This window comes from Mixophyes fleayi, chromosome 9 (assembly GCF_038048845.1).
Source record: "Mixophyes fleayi isolate aMixFle1 chromosome 9, aMixFle1.hap1, whole genome shotgun sequence".
Classification (NCBI taxonomy): domain Eukaryota; kingdom Metazoa; phylum Chordata; class Amphibia; order Anura; family Limnodynastidae; genus Mixophyes; species Mixophyes fleayi.
In genome coordinates this window covers 109,101,239-109,120,763 of record NC_134410.1, presented here as the reverse complement: position 1 = coordinate 109,120,763, position 19,525 = coordinate 109,101,239, and the positions used below count along the sequence as shown (strand labels likewise).

General features: G+C 43.0%; 1 protein-coding gene across 1 annotated transcript; it reads right to left on the bottom strand.

Moving 5' to 3' along the window:
• Window positions 1-461: 461 nt before the first annotated feature.
• On the bottom strand, window positions 462-1,794 carry TMEM187 (transmembrane protein 187). The gene has a single exon (XM_075186065.1). The coding sequence runs from the start codon at window positions 1,542-1,544 to the stop codon at window positions 747-749; it is 798 nt and encodes a 265-aa protein (XP_075042166.1). The 5' UTR covers window positions 1,545-1,794; the 3' UTR covers window positions 462-746.
• Between the last annotated feature and the right edge of the window lie 17,731 nt (window positions 1,795-19,525).

Below are 19,525 nucleotides of genomic sequence, written 5' to 3'. Positions count from 1 at the left end.
TTTCCCCATAGAGGTGTGCTGGACACACCGTGATGCGGGGAACCGTAGCACGCACAAGTGCACGCAGTCGTACATTGCTGCTGCAGATCGCTTGCCCCTTTGTGTCTCACATTGTGCAATGTTGTACCCAAAAATTTAAATATTGTGTTCCAAGTATTTTCTATGTTATATTTTGTTTAGATGTCTATTGATATTTTATTTTTATTCATATCACTCCAGCATATTATGCAGCACTGTATAATTACAGATGATTCATTCACATCAGGCCCTGTCCAAAATTCCCTACAACAGACGTTCACAGACTCCTGGGTCTATTATCTAGTTGGAGGCCAATTAATCTGCAAGTCTTTTTTGAATAGAGGAAACTGAGCAAAACCACACTAATACGGGAATAACATACAACATTCATACAGATGGCACGCTGGTCGTACATAAAACAAGTGAAAAAATAAACCATCTCATGCTTTTACATGTTTTTTAATTTAATAAACAAATTAATATTTTATCACGGTTGATGTTTAACGGGGCATTCAATATTAAAATGAAAACCAAGGCTCTAAGTTTACTGTACTTAGCCTCCATTACTCTAATCATATCCTCAAGCTATTTTTCTCACAAAATCTCAAATATATTTTTAATTCAAGTATTGCTTTCTTTGTGGACCCAATTCTCTTTCCTGATTGGATGTTTACAATTGGTAACAACACAGAGATTGCTATCTGAAGTGTCGGTCCTAGCTTGAGTCCTTATTTATTCCACTTCAACGATCTATGGCGGTCTAGGTGAGTTAAAAAGCAGAAAGCGTAATGGAACTGCAAGATGTCACACACTTTGGACCAGAAGTGACCAGTCAGTCTCTTAAAGAGAAAAAATTGAGCCAACCAATGATCAAGAAGCTTTAGTCCTACAAATCCAAGGGAGGAAATAAGAGCATTGGCCAAGTATTTCTTTGTGGTCGAATCTCCGTATCTGTTCTGCAGTCCTAGTCCAGAAACAAATGCCCATACCATATGTAAAGCCAGGGCTGATTCAAAGCCTTGTGGGTGAAATACACTCAAGAAATAGCTGCTTAATGAGAGGAGCTCAATTCCCAAGAAATGATGACTGTTCCAGTTTTTCAGTATGGAGTTGCACCAAATAATGGCCCAAGCAAACATAGGCAATGTAAACCACTGATCTAGAATTGCTGCACGTTGTGTCTGCGTCCACAGCCTGAGCCACTGGACCGGGCCATAGGCCAGTGCCATCCAGGAGAAGACATTCTTCAGATAACGTCCGGTCTGGTCCTTGATCCCGATAGTCTTTTCATCCTGGGATAGCCAGTACATGCCCAGAAAGATGTATCCAACATTGATAATGGAATTGAAAGGCATTGAGAGGAAACCAGGAAGTTCAGGGCTATGTTTCTCAGCATAGTGACTATAGCCCAGCTCAGTGCTGACTGTGTCTAACACGCCTGTGCACACAATCACCAGACACACAGCAAAACCTCCAGCCACATGCAACAAAGAACTATCCTGTTCTATGGTGCCTGAAGTTTTCATTCTCAATTAATTCTCACATTAAACAGTGCAGTGAGGCTTGTGTACAATGCAAGCAGATCCTGCTCACTGACAGCAAGCAAGCAGGCAGGGACGTCTGTAATGTTTAACTTCCACCCCCATTTGGATTGCAGCAGTTTAAGCACTTCCTGAGTGTGGCTAAGCAGAGAGGCGTCCTAGTGTTACCGATGTCAGGATTGGCCGGTGCTTCTGACATTGATTCTCATGCACTCTGCACTCAGACACACAGGCGGTCTAACAAAGCCAGCATACTGTAAACTCTGCTTTATCTGCACTGCTGTGTCATCTGCTCTTTCATTTCTTTAAAACCGTACACTTTAGATACATGTGAGGTTGCAATTGGTACATATGCACATTGCTTTTATATCCATTGAGGGGAAGAAATTAATTATATGAAAGGACATAATCTCAAAATATAAAAAACTATAACTTTTTTTTAAAACAATTGTGCATATAGTTCTGTATAACAAGGTTTTGAGTAACAATTATATGTTTATTAGCTTACATCATAATGGTCTGAATAATTGTTGTATTTTAGTGGTGTTTTGGCTCTCCAGGAATAACTTGTTTTATTATTTATTTCTAAGTGAAAAGAAAACTTTATTTTTTTGTTGTTTTATGTTTTGTTTTTTTTGGTAGCATATAGAATTAAATATTTTTTTATGAGCATTACATAAGTGAGAAATGAGGGGGGGGGGGGGGAAATCACAAAAATACACTTTTTTCCTGAATTATTTTCAGGACTAATTTTACACAATTATTGCAGCCCAAGTAAATGACCTCAAAATGTTCTCTGTAGTATGGAGATGTTAGATATATAATACTTTTATCAATGTTTTAGGAATTTAGAGTGCCACTAGCAATGGTATTTTTTTTTTTGAAGAAAAATAATTCTTTTTAACTATCCTTGCCTCTTTTTTTTTTTTTTTTTTACCAGGGTAGACCTTGACGAGTCAAGTTTGACTCCAATGTGTGTCGCCTATTTTCAGCCCCAACAGATCACATGCAAATTGGAGTTCACAGTAACTTGTAGAGCAATTATTAGACCATGTCTGCATGGATCTATTAGTATTGCTGGAGAGACTTGAGTCAGTCTCCCAAGCTTTTGTACCCTGCAAGGAAATCCCTGTGATCACACATTATGGCATCAGTGGGATTTCCTTCTACAAATGCAGATGTCTCTATAGAGACACCCTGAGGAAGTAGCAAGTAAACCACAACACGCGTTGGTATATGCTCTGCATTAACTTTGTCTTCTATGCATATAAGCTGTCACAATATGGGAATGCGGCAACCTGCGGATATTGGCACTGCTACAACGGGAGGCGCGGAGTTTAACACGCCGCTGGTCTTCACCAGAGACCCCCACAAGGGAGTTTGGGCTTTGCGGTAAACGACGTGCAGGTCGCGGCCCACCCAGGAAGCTATTCGCGAGATGGCGATGAGTAATCGTGGGCGTACAGGCTGGAGTCAGGAACTGTGCGGGCAAATGAAGTACCAAATCAGGAGACAGAGCGTAGTCAGCAAGCCAAGGGTCAAACCAGAGAGTGCAGCACAAATCCAGATGGGTATCCAAGACAGGGTCAGAGAAAGCCGGGTCGTTACACAGATAGTCAATCAGGAAGCAAGAATACATAAGGAGTGCTGGAGGCTAGTAACCTAGTTGCTCTGGCACCCTAATGGTGCCAGAGCCTGCAATAAATAGGAGGAAGTAAGCCCTTATTCGTGGGCAGTGGTGCGGAGGTCAGAAGCGATGACTGCCGACAGGAAGTCAGGGCGCGCGTCCCGTTGCCGTGGTTCCGTTGCCTAACAACGGGGCGCTTCAGCGGGAAAAGAAGGCGTCCAGCAAAGAGGCACGGGGACGGCGCCTGACAGTACCCCCCCCCCTCTCTATTGGGAGAATCCGAGGATAACAACTGCCTCTTCTGGAAAGTGGCCAACAGTCGTGGAACAAGTCCTCTTTAAAGACCCAAGACCTCTCCTCTGGCCCAAAGCCCCTCCAATGCACAAGGTACTAAGAACGTCCCCGAAGTCTACGTTCGGGCAGAATTTGGCTAACCTCATGCTCGTCACCAGTCAAGGTCTGAATGGGCTGAGGGACAGGAGTAGTATGAAGAAATTTATTGAGTACCAAGGGTTTGAGCAGAGAGATGTGGAAGGTATAATGGACCTTTAGAGAAGGGGGGAGTCGGAATATAAAGGTAACCGGGTTAACAACTTGGATCACAGGAAAAGGACCAATGAACCGGGATGCCAACTCCATAGAATGCACCCGAAGTCTGAGGTTTCGGGTGGACAGCCACACTTTGGGCTAGATTTACTAAGCTGCGGGTTTGAAAAAGTGGGGATGTTGCCTATAGCAATCAATCAGATTCTAGCTATCATTTTGTAGAAGGTAAAAAATAAATGAAAGCTAGAATCTGATTGGTTGCTATAGGCAACATCCCCACTTTTTCAAACCCGCAGCTTAGTAAATTTAGCCCTTTGTCTCCAACCTGAAGGGCAGGCACCAGTCTCCTGTGACGATCAGCAGAGGATTTATATTGATGCCCAGACCTCAATATTCTTTTTCGTAGAAGACCAAACTTTGGCCATATCTCGAGTCATGGAGTGGGTGGCAGGGACAGTAGGAGACTGATGGGATAGATGCCATACACAGAGAAGAAAGGGGAGAATCCAGAGGAAGAATGCTTGTGATTGTTGTGGGCGAATTCAGCCCAAGGCAGCAGGAGACTCCAATTGGACTGATTATGGCATGAAAAACAGCGGAGGAACAATTCCAGGTCTTGATTCACCCGCTCAGTCTGCCCGTTGGTTTGTGGATGATAACCAGAAGAAAATTTTAGGGCAACACCAAGATCTTTGCAAAAGGCCCTCCAAAATATAAGATATAAACTGAACACCACAGTCAGAAATTATCTCCCGAGGACAACCATGGAGACAAAAGATTTCTTTGATAAAAACTTGTGCCAATTTAGAGGCAGAAGGGAGGCCTTTCAGAGGGACAAAATGGGCCATCTTCGAAAACCTGTCCACTGTTACCCAGATGGTGTTGAAGCCACAGCTAGGGGATAAGTCAGTGATGAAATCCATTGAGATACTTAACCACGGATGGTCAGGAATGGGTAGAGGTTGGAGCAAACCAGAGGGGAGTTGCCTAGGAACCTTGTTTTCAGCAGATTGTACATGAGACTATGAAGTCCCAAACATCCGTACGGACAGTAGGCCACCAGTAGTGTCGAGACAACAGCGAGAAAGTCTTCTCAACCCCGGCGTGTATGGCGAACTTGGAAGTATGAGACCAGCGAAGAGCCTTCAGACGGAGGTGAGGTTCCAGAAATGAGCAACCAACTGGAGGGGTACGGGCGAGAGCCACAATGCAAGAAGGTTCAATAACAGGTGGTGATTCAACAATAGGTGGAACATCAGAAATGTCGAAGGACCGGGAGAGAGCAAGGTACCAGCATGGTAGGTAAGTTTGAGATCAAATCGGGCAAAAAATGAAGACCATCTGGCTTGGCGGGGATTCAAGCAACGGGCATCCCGAAGGTAGATAAGATTTTTATGATCGGTGAAGACTGTAACAGGGTAGAGGGCGCCCTCAAGGAGGTGGTGCCATTCCTCAAACGCTGACTTTACTGCGAGTAGTTCCTTATCACCGATGCCATAATTCATTTCAGAGGGGGAAAATGTCCTGGAGAAGAACCCGCAAGGAAGTAAGTTCCCAGAGGCGGACTCTTGAGATAGCATTGCCCCAACGCCAATGGAGGAAGCATCAACTTCTAGGAAGAAGGGTCTGTTTTGATCCGGCTGAGCCAGCACTGGAGCCGAGGCGAAGGCCTTCTTTAGAGAGTCAACGGCAGAGATGGCTTCAGAAGACCAGTTCCGGGGATTGGCCGACCTTCGAGTGAGAGCAGTGATGGGGGCAATCAATGAAGAGAATTGCGGGATAAATTGACGGTAATAATTGGCAAAGCCAATAAATCTTTGAACCGCTTTCAATCCTAACGGCCTGGCCCAATTGAGATAGCGGACAATTTTTCTGGATCCATCAGGAGGCCGGCTCCTGAGACAATGTAGCCCAAGAAAGGAATCTGTGGAACTTCGAAAACACACTTCTCAAATTTACAGTAAAAGTGATTAGATTGTAAGCATGATAGAACCTCTCTCACATGCACACAATGGGAAGGCAAATCAGGGGAGAATATTAGAATATCGTCTAAGTAAGCAACCATGGAGATGTAGAGAAGCGCTGACCGCCGACAGTAAGTCAGGGTGCGCGTCCCGTTGCCGTGGCAATGGATGCGCATGCGCCCTGACGACGGCCGGAAGGAGCGTACCATTGCCTAGCAACAGGGTGCTTCAGCGGGGAAGGAAGGTGTCCGTCCCCGGCCAGCGAGGAGGTGTGGGGACGGCGCCTGACATAAGCGTAGCTCTTTATGAATACTTTATTCTTTTGCATCCACTTATTGTGCTCAAAATATCCACTAATCCAATGAAAGGGTCTTCTTACCAGATTTCATGTGAAAAGTCCAAGGTCTGGTGAGCAGGACAGTGTACTGTGGAACTAAAACTTTTGCGTTGAACTTTGAGCAGTGGAGAATTTAATGGCGCGTTGCTACTCGAAGGACATGCTGGTGTTTGTTGAACCATAAGCTTTAGTATGCCCTTGCAATCAAAGGCTGCCAGTGTGTGCAGGAATATGTAGTTCCACAATAGCTGGGCACACAACCGGCCAGATAGTTGGAGACGTCGGCCCCTGGTGAGGGGTCCGTAAAGTTACTCCTTTTTATGCTTTGCTCTCCTTACTGACTCAGGCCCAATGGGTGAGCACCTTTTCACTCTCTTCAGTCTGTGTAAAGGTGAGAGGGGGAGGAAATGAACTCATGTTGTCACACAGGAGAAGCATGTGACATGCCCTGGAGTTGGATAAATGACAGGGGTTATGTAAATAACGTTGAGTGGGTCTATAAACATGGGAACCAAGCCATGGCTGCCTGAAGATACAGCCAGCTGCATGTGGCTAGAGCAGATAAGCAGCTTGATACACTTCATGCGGCCCTTCAGTTCATAATGCTCAACCTAAATAATAAGTTAAAACAAATCATTTAATTAAAGAGATTCCAATATGTAGTAATATATACATATATTGGCAGGCATTTTAATTTAAGTTAAGCTATAGCAAACAAATCTGACAAATCAGTAGTACATCTGGGTGATTTTGCACAGTTTTTGATAGTTAGCTGTAATGCTGCAACAGTACAACTCTATTCTGCAAAGACGTTTCCATCTGCCAATCTGTTGCGCTTGTTTTTAATGTACCCCACAATAGAGCGTATCTGTTCACATAAGTGGAACCAAAAATAGACAACTTTGCAGCATACTGGCTCATAATAAGTCCTGTCTAAAAATGGCACCCTGAAGTAGCAAGCTAGAATCGTGCAGCTTTTTCCAACAGAGGAAGGAGGGTGATCATATGCTGCAGACAGCATGCCCCTCATCCTCTGATCTCAAATGATGCTGTGTAACCTACATGTTTTATTTAGTGGAGGTCTTGTCATGCAGAAATCCAGTGGCCTTATCTGTGTGAAGTTTGTATGTTCTCCTTGTGTTTGCATGGGTTTGCTCCAGTTTCCTCCCACACTCCAATAACATACTAGTAGATTAATTGGCTGCTGACAAAATTAACCCTAGTCTGTGTGGTACAACAATTTTCTAGATCCACCCCTGCTTCAGGGGCCACATGATGTGGCCCTCTAACTTTCAAAATTAATACTGGTAAGAAGCTAAAACAAAAAAAATTAAAAAAGTTTGTGCACCCTTGGGCCAGACCAATATAACTCCTGTTACATAATCCCAAACAAAAGCCAGCATAGGAGCAGCACAATGCATTGGGATAAGGCACCTTGTGTGTTTGAAACGTAAATGTGTTCCAACGTATTACTCCTAAAATACTGCTCAACTTAGCCTCCTTTATGTCCTAGATTATTCATGAAGGGAACATCTGGGGTAAAATATACTTAGCTGCGATTCGCCCAAATGGTCACTATCTGCGATTTTTCCTTAATGATTTAAAATGGCAGGTTTATTAAAGGCAAAACCCAGTGTGTTGGGTTGGAGAATATATGTTTCAAACTGTGTGAGCGTTACATATTTTGAAGCGAGTGTGTAGATGACTCACAGTGGGAATAGTGAGGCTTTCTTAATTGAATTGCAAATTGGCTTGCAATTAGAGAGAAATTAGAAAGAACTTAAAACTCCCAGAGATCTATGTCAGCACAACGCCTCAGAATAAGTGTAGTCATGAAATGTGGAAGTAATGATACCATTATTATTCTATTTTTTTATATAGATTTTTTTATATTTTAAGAAATGTATTTCCGTTATAAAATGCTGTACAAAAATAAGATATAATTATCAGTGACGATAGAAGTAGAGATCGTACATAACAATCAAACTAAAGACATATAGGTATAAGTGAAACCTGCAATATCGTAGATTTTTTTTTAGGGGGAGGTTGGAAGGTATAGGAAGGAATAATATCTGATAATGATACCATTATTGATCAAGGATATACTATTTGTCTCTTTCCCCTGATTTATTTAATTTAGCTGTCTTGAGAGTTGTAATCCATGTAAGCCCAAAGGAAAGAATTGCTCAAGAAGATCAAGTAGCTACAAACTGCACTTAAGTACTATTTTTTTCTTTAAATCCATTGTGTTTTTATTTTTTATTTAATTTGTATTACATACATAAACAATGCAAACAAGCAGAAAAAACATTAACTGCGAACAGACAAACAACACATAATATATATAAGATATAGTAATATAGCACTGTAGAATGTAAATGGTTTAGACAGAACCAAAACTGACAATAGATAGACAACGATATGTAAGATACAAAGATCAAATACAGAGAATATTGAGAAATTTTCAAGGGAAACCAAGAAAGTCACGTGGACCAACTTGAGCATCGAAACCAGCACAATCAGGAAAACAAGTAAAACATTGAAAACAATGACATCAACAACGAGGGTGCCTGTGGGTCTAATCCAGTAAAGAGGGTCTCGCCATAGCGGGCAAAGCAAAAGAGGAGTCTAGCCAACGGACCCAAATATTTTCATACTTCAAGGGGCATTTCCTACTAGTATAGACAAAACATTCATGTCCCACCGTAATATAAATACTAAATTAATCCAACTGCGCATATGAGGACTAGCAGGAGCCATCCATAATTTGGCTATAGAGAATTTAGCCAGCATAAACACAATAATTATATATTGCCTTGTCACTCTATTTACTGTATTCAAAGTCATTGACTACCAGGATAAAGTCGTACAAGGAGTCCTGTGTGTCTGATGGAAAATACAACATATCATCCACATAAAGGGCCAACTTGGTCTCTCTATTAGTAGTCCTAATGCACCGAATTGTGGCAGTATTGCAAATTAAACAAGCGAAAGGCTCAATGGCCACTGCAAATAAGGTAGGAGAGACTGGACATACTTGTCCAGTGCTCCAATTTACAGGGACGGGAAACGTAGCTGTTAACACTCACTATCACCACTGGGTTAGAATAAAGAGGCTTGGCCCAATTAACATATACAGGATCCATCTCAAATTATTTCATTAGCTCCCATAAATATGACCAATCAACGGAGTTGAATGCCTTAGCGACATCTAGAGAAAGATTCCTGGGAATCAGAAACGGCCACCTGCATGAGAGTATACAAGCGCCTTAAATTCAAATAGGTAGACTTTCCGGGCATTACACCTGTTTTATCCGGATTAATTAATTCCAAGATCTTCCAATTAATTCTAAGGACCATTTTGTGCTATAATTTTCACATCAGTGGAGAGGACAGAGGTATGAGTTCAGGACATTATGCCAGATTCAAAGAGAGTATTGAAGGTGTCTAGTAACTTAGGAACAAAAAGCGCTCTGTGTTGCTTGTAAAGTTCTATAGGAAGACCATCCAAGCCTGTAGCCTTACCACTAGGGAAGGACACTATGGCATTGTCTACCTCTTTCAGTGTAAAAGGAAAACCAAGAACAGTCAACTGTCAGTGGACAATACCGGGAGAGAGATGGTGTCTAAAAACCTGTAGAGATCCTGCTCATTATAATGCACACATCCTTATAGAAATCATGAAAGACTTCAGCAATGGAGTGCTCAACTCCCATTGTATCTATAATCATAGGGACAGTAGTACTGGCACCCTCCACGTGTGCCAGGTAGGCTTGAAAACTACCAGCCCTGTCTGCTACCACATAATGGACATTTCCTGAAGAGCAGTTTATGCTTAGATTTATTTAGCAGGTAATTCGTCCATTCTTTCTGGCAGAAAGCCAATTCAGACAGGAAGCAGTGGAATGAGTCACACTATAAACAGATTCCATAGCTCTACAGTTTGCTCCAACTGCTGTTCCTTATCCCCTGAAAATGTCTTGAGCCCCACAACCCTATTTATTAAGATGCCCCGAAGGTAAGGCGTAAATGAGTCCCATACTACTGGGAGCTTCGCATTGTGTGGGTGTTCACGGCAAAGAACCCTTCCCATAGAGCAATCAACTCGAAACCAGCCCCCATGAGAGACAACCAAAACAGGTTAAATGTCCAAAGGGCTTGTCCCCTGGTAATATTATAATCAAAGTGTAACAGAAGGGGGGGGAGTGGTCCGAAAAACCAGGCGGATTATATTCTACCTCATGCACAGCAGATATCAAGTACCTCTGTCAAATAGGTAAAGAATTGAAAAATTATTTAAAGTGCTGTGAGGTCCCGGCCAGGGTGAAGTAACCAACAGGCAGTACACACCGTTAGATAGTCACAGAGTAAATCATGCATGTGAGAAACTGGGTGAAAGAAAATTACAAATAGTCAAACATGAAACAGGAGCATACAATACCACCAATGTCCAGCTGTAAAGAAAGCAAAGGAGAAATGTCCATATGCAGGAGAATATATGCTACGCAGTCCTGGATAGGATTATTGAAGAGTATTACAATCCAGCCAGACGACAGCAGCCTGTGGAGAGTCAAAGAATTGGGTGGTACCATCCACTACCACCCGCAGCCGTGTCGGCAAGAAGATAGTATACAGTAATTGAAGATCGCACAATCATCTCTTGACTTGTAGGAGTTGAACCCTAGTCTTCTGAACAGCAGTAGAAAAATCCAGGAAGACAGCCATCTTTTGGATTTGGTATAGCAGCGAACCCCTGGTTCAGGCAAGATGTAGAATAGCATCTCTAGTTAAAATTAAGAATTTTTGCAACAAAGGTACGCTGAGGAGCACCTGGTGACGGTTTCTGATTAGAAGTGTGATGTGCCCTTTTAATAGCAAACTGTGCAGTGCAGCATCTCTCCCATACAATTGTATAGGTCAGTCTTCCAAGAAGGATTCCGGGCAATCACCATCCTCCCACAAATCCAACATTATTCCAGCATAAACGCCATTCAATGTCAGGTTTACTTTTTGTTTACAGGAGACTATTTGCAACTCCAAATTGGTCATTTCTATTTCATAGGTGCAGCAGTATCCTCCAGAGTGGAAATGCTACCTCCACTTCACCTATTCTGTCTCTTATTTTCTGCATTTCTTGGCATAATGAGGACAAGTCAACTTTATTTTTGTCCGGTACCCTCTTTTCAGAGGAATTAGCGTGCAGCACCTCCTGCATGGGAGCTATAGGTACATCAGAAGTCGGAGGCTCCATCACAGTTTGAGACCCCTGACAGCTGCAGCTCAGCAGGAAAAGAGACATTGAATGACCTGGAAAAACAATCCAACCTGCCAGAGGCAGGGAATTCTTGCCCATAGTGATTGGTAGTCCCAGAGAACTGAGAGAGTCAAAGATGAGAGATAGTATAGGTTATGCAGGGTAGGTTCTGAGACCTAGGTTATGAAGCGTACAGACTATATACAACAGCAGACTGAAGTATGCTACTGAAGCAAAATATATATTTAGGAGGAAGTGATAAACACCAAGATAGGTGAATGGACAGAGGTAATTAGAGATTCTGTATCAGGTAGCTGTAGAGTGTGCCACATGTATTATTAAAATGCACTGAAAGGACTGGCTGATGATCAACACAAAACTCCACAGAAGATGCAAGCTGGCCCATGTGGAGGGACGGTGCCCGGCCAGAGAATATGTATAATGGAGGGCACACTCACTAGAGATCCTGATGGTCACTGCTGTGGGCTCCAAGATCGCAACTGGAACCCTTAGAGGCAGGAAGGAGTCTTGCAAACCCTAGGCCCAAAGACAGTCAGGTAAGCAGGTCAGCGCAATGGTCTTCCTCCAACACTCCTCCACCGACGAGAAAACGATGAATGAAGGGAAGCATTCGAGACCCACAGGACCGCAATGGCACAGGCCAGGGCATGGAACTTTAGGAGGGAAATGGTAGGTTAATTGGCTGCTAACAAATTGATCCTAGTCTGTGTATTAGGGAATTTAGATTGTAAACCCCAAATGGGGCAGAGACTGATGTGAGTTCTCTGTATCATGCAATATTAACCATTTGGGGTGTCTGCAGTGTATTGAATCCAAATAAATGTATATGTACCAATTGGCATTATTTTCAATCGAATGCAAGGTTGCAGTTTATGCAATAAATGTAATATGAATTAATTTAGCAGCCCTATGATAAGCAAATAAGTTAGGTACCCCAAATCAACCACTTGATGGTGGCCTAAAGAAGATAGTTATCTGTACTGTCCAAATAAACTGAAGCATCATGGCTGTAGCTTCCCACCTATATTTAACCTTACCCATAAATATTCTCACTGTGACCTTCTATAACCTTATCCCATACACGGCTGCAAGACTTCTGCCAAACACGTCTTCTATGGAACTCTCAATCCATCCCTATTAGACTCTTGTGTTATTGAGGAGAGAAGCGCAGAGCAATGTGATAAGGGAATGTTGAGGAACTAATGTTGACTGTGGTCTACTTGAAGATTTTGGTTGTACTAAGACCCAGTATATATTTATTATATACCTAACCATTCAGAGATGACTCAAAGCAGTAGATGGTCAGAATGTGATTAAGGCAGTTTGATACTTAATACACTGATTGTGTATATAGATTAACATTGGTATGGAAAAGTGAAGACAACAATTGTAACGCACAGAATTTGCTGGCGCTATATAAATAAATATTGATAATAATGACAAAAATGTGTGCTTTTTTCTATGTTTATAGTGCATTTATATTCCTGTACAGCTAGTACCCTAAAAAAGAAGGTGTGGCTCAATGCTGGTGTACTTATTTTGCTTGCAAACAGCCTAATGTTCTCTTAGCTGCTTTCTAGCAAAATTACTGTATGTGCAGACATGAGAGAAAATAAACCAGTTGTTTTTTTTTTTTGTTTTTTTAACTTGAAAGATTTTTTATTGAGTTTATAAAGAGACATATAACAAACATAGCAATGGATACTGGGTACAATCTGTGATGTAAAAAAAATATACATTCAACATTGCCAACACATAGCAAACATACCATACACGAGATAATACTTATATAAGAGATAGATGGGAGAGAGACATAGCTAGAGACAAGCAGAGTGTCAAGTGGGTACATTTAGGTCCATCAATACTGAAAAGCTCAGAGAATCAAGACTAGAAGTAAGGGTTCTGTAGGGGTCGGTGTTCCGTGTAATATTCATACCACAGGAACCATTTGATCAGTGGTGAGGATACGGCTGTAGAGTATTTAAAGCCAATGGTTTCCATATTATAACTGCGTTGAGTTTTGGTGATAATTTTAGAGAGAGATGGAAGTAGTGGAGATTTCCAATTATGTGCTATTACCACCCTAGTGGCGAGGAGTACGTGTCCGGTGGTGTATTGGTTATGGCGCTGGAGATAGGGAGGATATAACTGTAAAAGTGTCATAGCGGAGGAGGGGGAGATATTGGATTTAGAAGTCTGTGATATTAGATGGAAGACCTCGGCCCATAGTAAATGGAGTTTAGAGCACATCCAAAAAATATGCACAAGAGTACCAATCTCGCCACAATCCCTCCAACAATATTTAGATTCTGAGGGACACATTTTGTGGAGCTTATCTGGGATGAGATACAACCTGTGTACAATTTTAATCATCATCTCAGAGGGATTGATACACTTATAGATATTTTGAAAGATTTTCTCCCAATCCTCCGCTGAGACAGTGATCTCCAAATCAGTTTCCCATGCAGTTTGGACCGGCAAGTCACGGATGTCAACAGGGGACAGGAGGAGCTGCTACCATGTTGAAATGAAGCCTGTGTGGGAAGAGGAGGAGAGCGACAATGGAATACAGGGGGAAGCCCGCCTCAATGCCATAGGGTGTACTGGATGGGATTGTTCCGCTCATGGATCACGGAGCAAACTGACTCCATCCTGAAGCTGGCTACTCTCAAGTGTAAGTTGAGGGACTTCAGGTTCAGGATGGGGCGCAAGGACAAACCCACCTTGTGTACAAGAGAAAGGTTTGCGTAATAACCCAAACCTCTTTGTTCTCACGGGACTGGAACAATCACTCTTTACAACAGAGATTGAATGGCCCCCTGAAGGACCCATCTCCTGGTGGCGTCTCGAGGAAGGGGAGTGGATAGGAGAGGAAACGCTGCAGAGGCATCCACAAGAGATCCAGGACGAAACCTCCAGTCACGATGTCTCTTAGCCAGGCATCCAGGAAGAACGGATCCACCAGTCCCAAAAGTACAAGAGATGAGCTCCCACCACCGAACTTGCGGTGGGGAAAGAGGTAAGTTATGTAGGCTGTTTGTCTGACAGCTTCAGGCCAGGATGTCATCCTGTCCAAGCTTGTCTGAGGCGCCCCCGTTGGACAAAGAATTGGCCACTCGCGGCAGCTCTCCTGGATCCACCACCAAAGCGAAAGGACCAGAACCTCTGGCCCTTAGGGACATTATGTCACGGGCACTAGGAGTCTTTGCCCAGGATATCACCAGATGATGATCTTACCAGAGTAGTGTGGGTTACACAGTGGTCCTCTGGTAGCAGGGTGACTAGCGGAACATATGACTCAGCAGATGGTGAGAGGATGCAAATAGAAAAGTCAATGACTAGCAGCAATCTGGTTAATGATTAGGTAGATATGAACACGAGGATCTTGATGGACGTGAAGAAGTGCAGGAAGGTAACGGGGAAGTCAGTGGTCTGCGGACAGCAAGTTGTACCACTGCTATAGTGAGAAGACTTGTCCAGGTGTAGGTAGGTAACGGGGAAGGCAGTGGTCTGCGTACAGCAAGTTGTACCACTGCTTGTAGTGAGAGGACTTGTTCCAGGTGCAGGTGTCGATGAGTGGAAACATAGAATGTAGACACTGAGAGCACAAGGAACTTGATCCCAAACAATATGCACAAGTCTATGTTGGTGTGGCAGGCGCTGCTTGACAGAGACGAATTCACTACTGGAATCCAGGCTAATAGCAGAAGGTCAATTAGCATATGTATCTCACAAATGAACAAAGAGGTAAACTTCCCAGCAGATATGCGGAGTAATAACACAGTCTCAGGGAGATAGAGGATTCCGTGGGTAAGTGGAGAACAGTCCAAGCGGATATTCAGTAAACGAATACAGTCAATAGAAAGTAAGCATACCGCGGTTCAGTTGAGCAGGCTGTCCACGAGAGGATACAGGAACAGCTGAGCGGCTGCACGCCAGCACGAGTAAAGAAGCCACAGGTGAGTGGTAGCGGTAATCAGGGTCCGGGTCAGCACACAGGCAGAGAACTTGACACGGGTAGAACAACGATGAGCAATGCAGGAATCACTGGAGATAGCGAACACGAGTAGAACACTGGAGGTAATAGCGGACTGGAAGCCGCAGATGATTAGAGCAGGAATCAGCAGGGAACTGAAGACATAGTAGAACACGGAAGACTTGTAGCGGTCTGGAAACCGGCAGGAATCAGCAGGGAACTGAAGACATAGTAGAAAACGGAAGACTTGAAGCGGTCTGGAAACCAGCAATCAGTTGAGCAGGAATCAGCAGGAAGCTGAAGACACGGAGAAGTACACAGGAACACCTTCAGAGACTCACAGGGAATGAGACTCCAAGATCAGGCAACGAGGTAATGAACACAGGTGCTCTAAAGAGGGAGTGTTGCCTGATCAACCAATTAACTAAAAGTAAAGGTCAGAAGAATTCTTAGGAACTGCGCATGCGCAGACCATCAGGATGGCGGGCGGCCACGGTTCAGGATAGGTGCTGGCAGGAATACTGGAGAGCCACGCACCAGTGAAGAGGCACTCACGGTCCGGTGAGTGACACATTAACTGGAATGAGAGAACTTTTCCCTCCAGTAGCCAGAGAAATAATATTATCCAATTCTGGACCAAAGAGAACCCTTCCATCATAGGGCAGCGCCTTTAAGGCTTTCTTGGACTCTGCATCTGCCTCCCAAGATCTGAACCAGAGACTACGTCTATCCGCCACAACCAAGGAAGACATCCTGGACAGACCCAGACCTGCATTTAGGACAGCGTCGCTCAAGTACACAGGGCACTTCCTTAATGTGCTCAGCTAAAGGCATTAATTCGGATCTAGGCATCCCAGACTGTATGCATCACTGAGTTTGCTTGCCCACTTTTATCACCCAGGCAGTGGAAGCAAAGAACCAGAGGCTATGTAAATTGCTTTTCCTCACAGAAAATCCTGTAAGAGGGAAGGTGCCACCCAATGGGAAGAAGCACCTCCTCCTTTCTGTTTGTCATGGCTCTGCCTGTACTTCCACGGACCCTGTGGGAGCTGTACCAGTCAGGTTGTTAGAATTTAGTGCCTTAGTCCCAGCAAAGTGGCTTTTATACCCATGGTCAGCAATGTCCCCCAAATGGCTGTGCAAGAGAAACAGCATTAATTTATCTAAATATGACATGATTTTACACACATACATATGAAACATGATAACATTATATTGATACCTTATCCCTATAGCTCCTTTTGGTGCCGGTATATATCTGTAATACATTTTATTTAGCTAGTTACAGTAGTTACAAATATATATACAGAGGTCTTTGCAAACATGGATTGTAGTCCCAATATGCCTTACTTGTGAACTGAAAAATGGGCCCCCATAGTGCATTTCTATCTGTGCAAATGTACCCGTTTGTCTTCCTCAAGCACACATAGGCCACCTACACATTCAGACAGAGGGGCTTTGTTCATTATAGTCACTATAGTATGTACATGTTAATGTTTGTTTACATTAGAAGAAATTCACCTAAAAATATACTTTCCTGTAAGCTCACCTGGAAGATTGAGAGAAGTCCCACTAAAATCGTAGGCCAAGGCTTGATCGCTGCCACCTCTTAAAAATAAACTCCTTTTCTGGGGAGAAAAGGGGTTTACGGCCCTCCACAAACCAGAGAAAGTCCCTGCAAATGCACCCTCTCTACTACTGCTATTTCTTATAAAATTCTTATCCAGCCAAATGAAATCTCATTTTTGCATGTGGATGTGGCACCAGTGCACCTTGTCCACATTCAGCAAGGACCAACTCAATCTGCTTAGCTCACCATGCAAATACCTGTCATCTTGGCAGGACAGATCTATGAGCCTTCAACAAAACATTAAACATGACATTACAAACATAATTTGCTCTGCACGCCCAGTTTCAAACTGTTATTACTGACATTCATTGACTTGAATATGTTTTTAGAAATTTGATCCGTTTTTTTACTAACTCTGCATGGAAAAGTCTAATGTGTCTGAATAAGAGTCATACTTGATGACTTGTAAAGATAATTTCGAAGAACACTTTCTTAGGCACTTGTCACATATTGCACTCTCTGGGGGGGAATCAATTCAGAAAGTCCATGGGGAAACATTGCCGGTGCTAGGGTTCTCGGCGCCCTAGGCAAAATTTCAAACCCTCCCACCCCCACCATAGTTTGAAAATAAAATATAGAGCATGAGGTGGAAAACAGTATAAAAATTACTATTTGCCACCTCATGCTCTATATTTGATTGGCAAACTCTGCGGGAGAAAAATGACTATTATTTGCCACTTCATGTTCTATATTTTATTTTCAAACTATGGTGGAAAAAATGACAATTTTATTGGCACCTCATGCTCTATATTTGACTTGCAAACTATGGGGTAGAAATTCTACCCCATAGTTTGCAAGTCAAATATAGAGCATAAGGTGCCAAAAAAAAGTGATATTACCCAGCCATTTTTTTTAAAGACAATTTTTTACCTCCCTACTTGCTAGATTGTACTTTGGGCACCCTCTTTTTGAAAAATAATTATAAAAAAATAATTAGATTTTATTTACTCACTCTTTTTTCTCCTGAAGTCTGGTCAGCAGATGCAGGGGAACTCTTCAAACCTCTTCTCTTCTATTTTTTTGTCTTCTCTTCTTTTCAATGGCTGCTCCACAGTAGGCGGAGTAATGCATGCTGGAAGGGTCAGCGGAGCCCTGCAGGACCCGGCGCCCTAGGCAACTGCCTAAGTTTGCCTAATGGGAACGCCGGGCCTGCGTCCATGTAATGGCAGAAATCTCCGCTCAATTTTCCTTGCATCCCATTGAAGTGTGCAAAAAAAAAAAGAGCTGGCAATGTGCGCAGTTGGACATTGTGGTGATGTACGTGTAGAACATCACCGCGCCAGCAACTGAATCTCCCCCTCAAAGTGGACTACAATCCCCATCATGAGATGTTTATTAAACTTGGTCAATTCTTTCAATTTATTTAGTGTACTGTTAATAACTATGAAGCACTCAAATGTAAGATTCAACTTGCATTTCATTACATTCTGAATATATACCACAACATATTTTACTGTATAAGATGACTTTGGCATATGGGCAATCTGCTAATCGAAACTGCAAAGTATGGGCAAATATGCAGCAAAGCTAATGCCTGTACACAATACATACACACAACAGTAGTTTTTAGCAAAGTTATGATCACCACCATCCATTTCTATAACATTCATCTACTATTTTACTCAATGTCGTGTTTATGCTAATGAGCCGCCATGTTTCCCGCCTGCACAGGAGACACGGAGGTGGGGGTAAACCTACCAAAATGGCGACGTCCTCTACCTCGTGCCACCAGGCCTTAGCAACCGTTGTTAGGAACTGAGTCTAAAATGGCGGCCGCTCCTGCAGAGGAGGCGCCATGACAGTTACTGGGAAGAGAAAGACGGGCGCGCAAAAACTAGCTTGCCCGAACATATTATGTTCGCGAAACGTTTCATTAAGGCATTACACATACGAATGTATTACTTTACTGAACGACACAATAACATATACGTGTATTTGATCGTCTCCAGCTGGATTTCTTTTGTACTCCTACCCACATCCGGGCATGCAGGAAGAAGCCGCCGCCATTACTGTGTCTGCCTCTTCCTTATCGGAGGGAGGAGTGGTCAACAAGATGGCGTCTTGCAGACATTAACACGAATTATATATATTAAAAACAACTATTTTTGTGTAAATGTACAGCCGAGTTATTAAAAAGCCGAAGTAATGCCTCAAATCTAATATTAATATGTTCGGATAAGAGCCGCAGCAATAATAATTGACTCCTAAACCACTCTGGAGCGAAGAGTCCTCCCACATCTGGTGTTTGTGTTCCAGACGTGCAGGGTACGGCTACGTTCAAACATGGCGGCTTCCAGAGAGCCATGAAAGCTTCCTTGGCGTCTCCCTGCCAACGTCTCTCATAAAATATCTGCTCCATGTGTCACTTGCAAGTGCAGGGAGAAAGTAAATAAATATGGTTTATGGTATTATGTGAGACAGGGGAATGCTCAGTGTCACACTGATAACTACATGTCAGGAGCTGAACCCTCATGTAACGTGATCATATAACATACAGTCCAATCAATTATAGTTAAGTTTTAATAGTCACCAACATTGTAATACCACATCTGTGGCACCTAATTACTGGAATAATAGGTTTATCATTAGGACTGTGGGCTTCTAGCTGTTG

What these genes read in the sequence shown, in the direction of transcription:
- TMEM187 (XM_075186065.1), bottom strand. Translation starts at nt 1,544, where the DNA reads ATGAAAACTTCAGGCACCATAGAACAGGATAGTTCTTTGTTGCATGTG.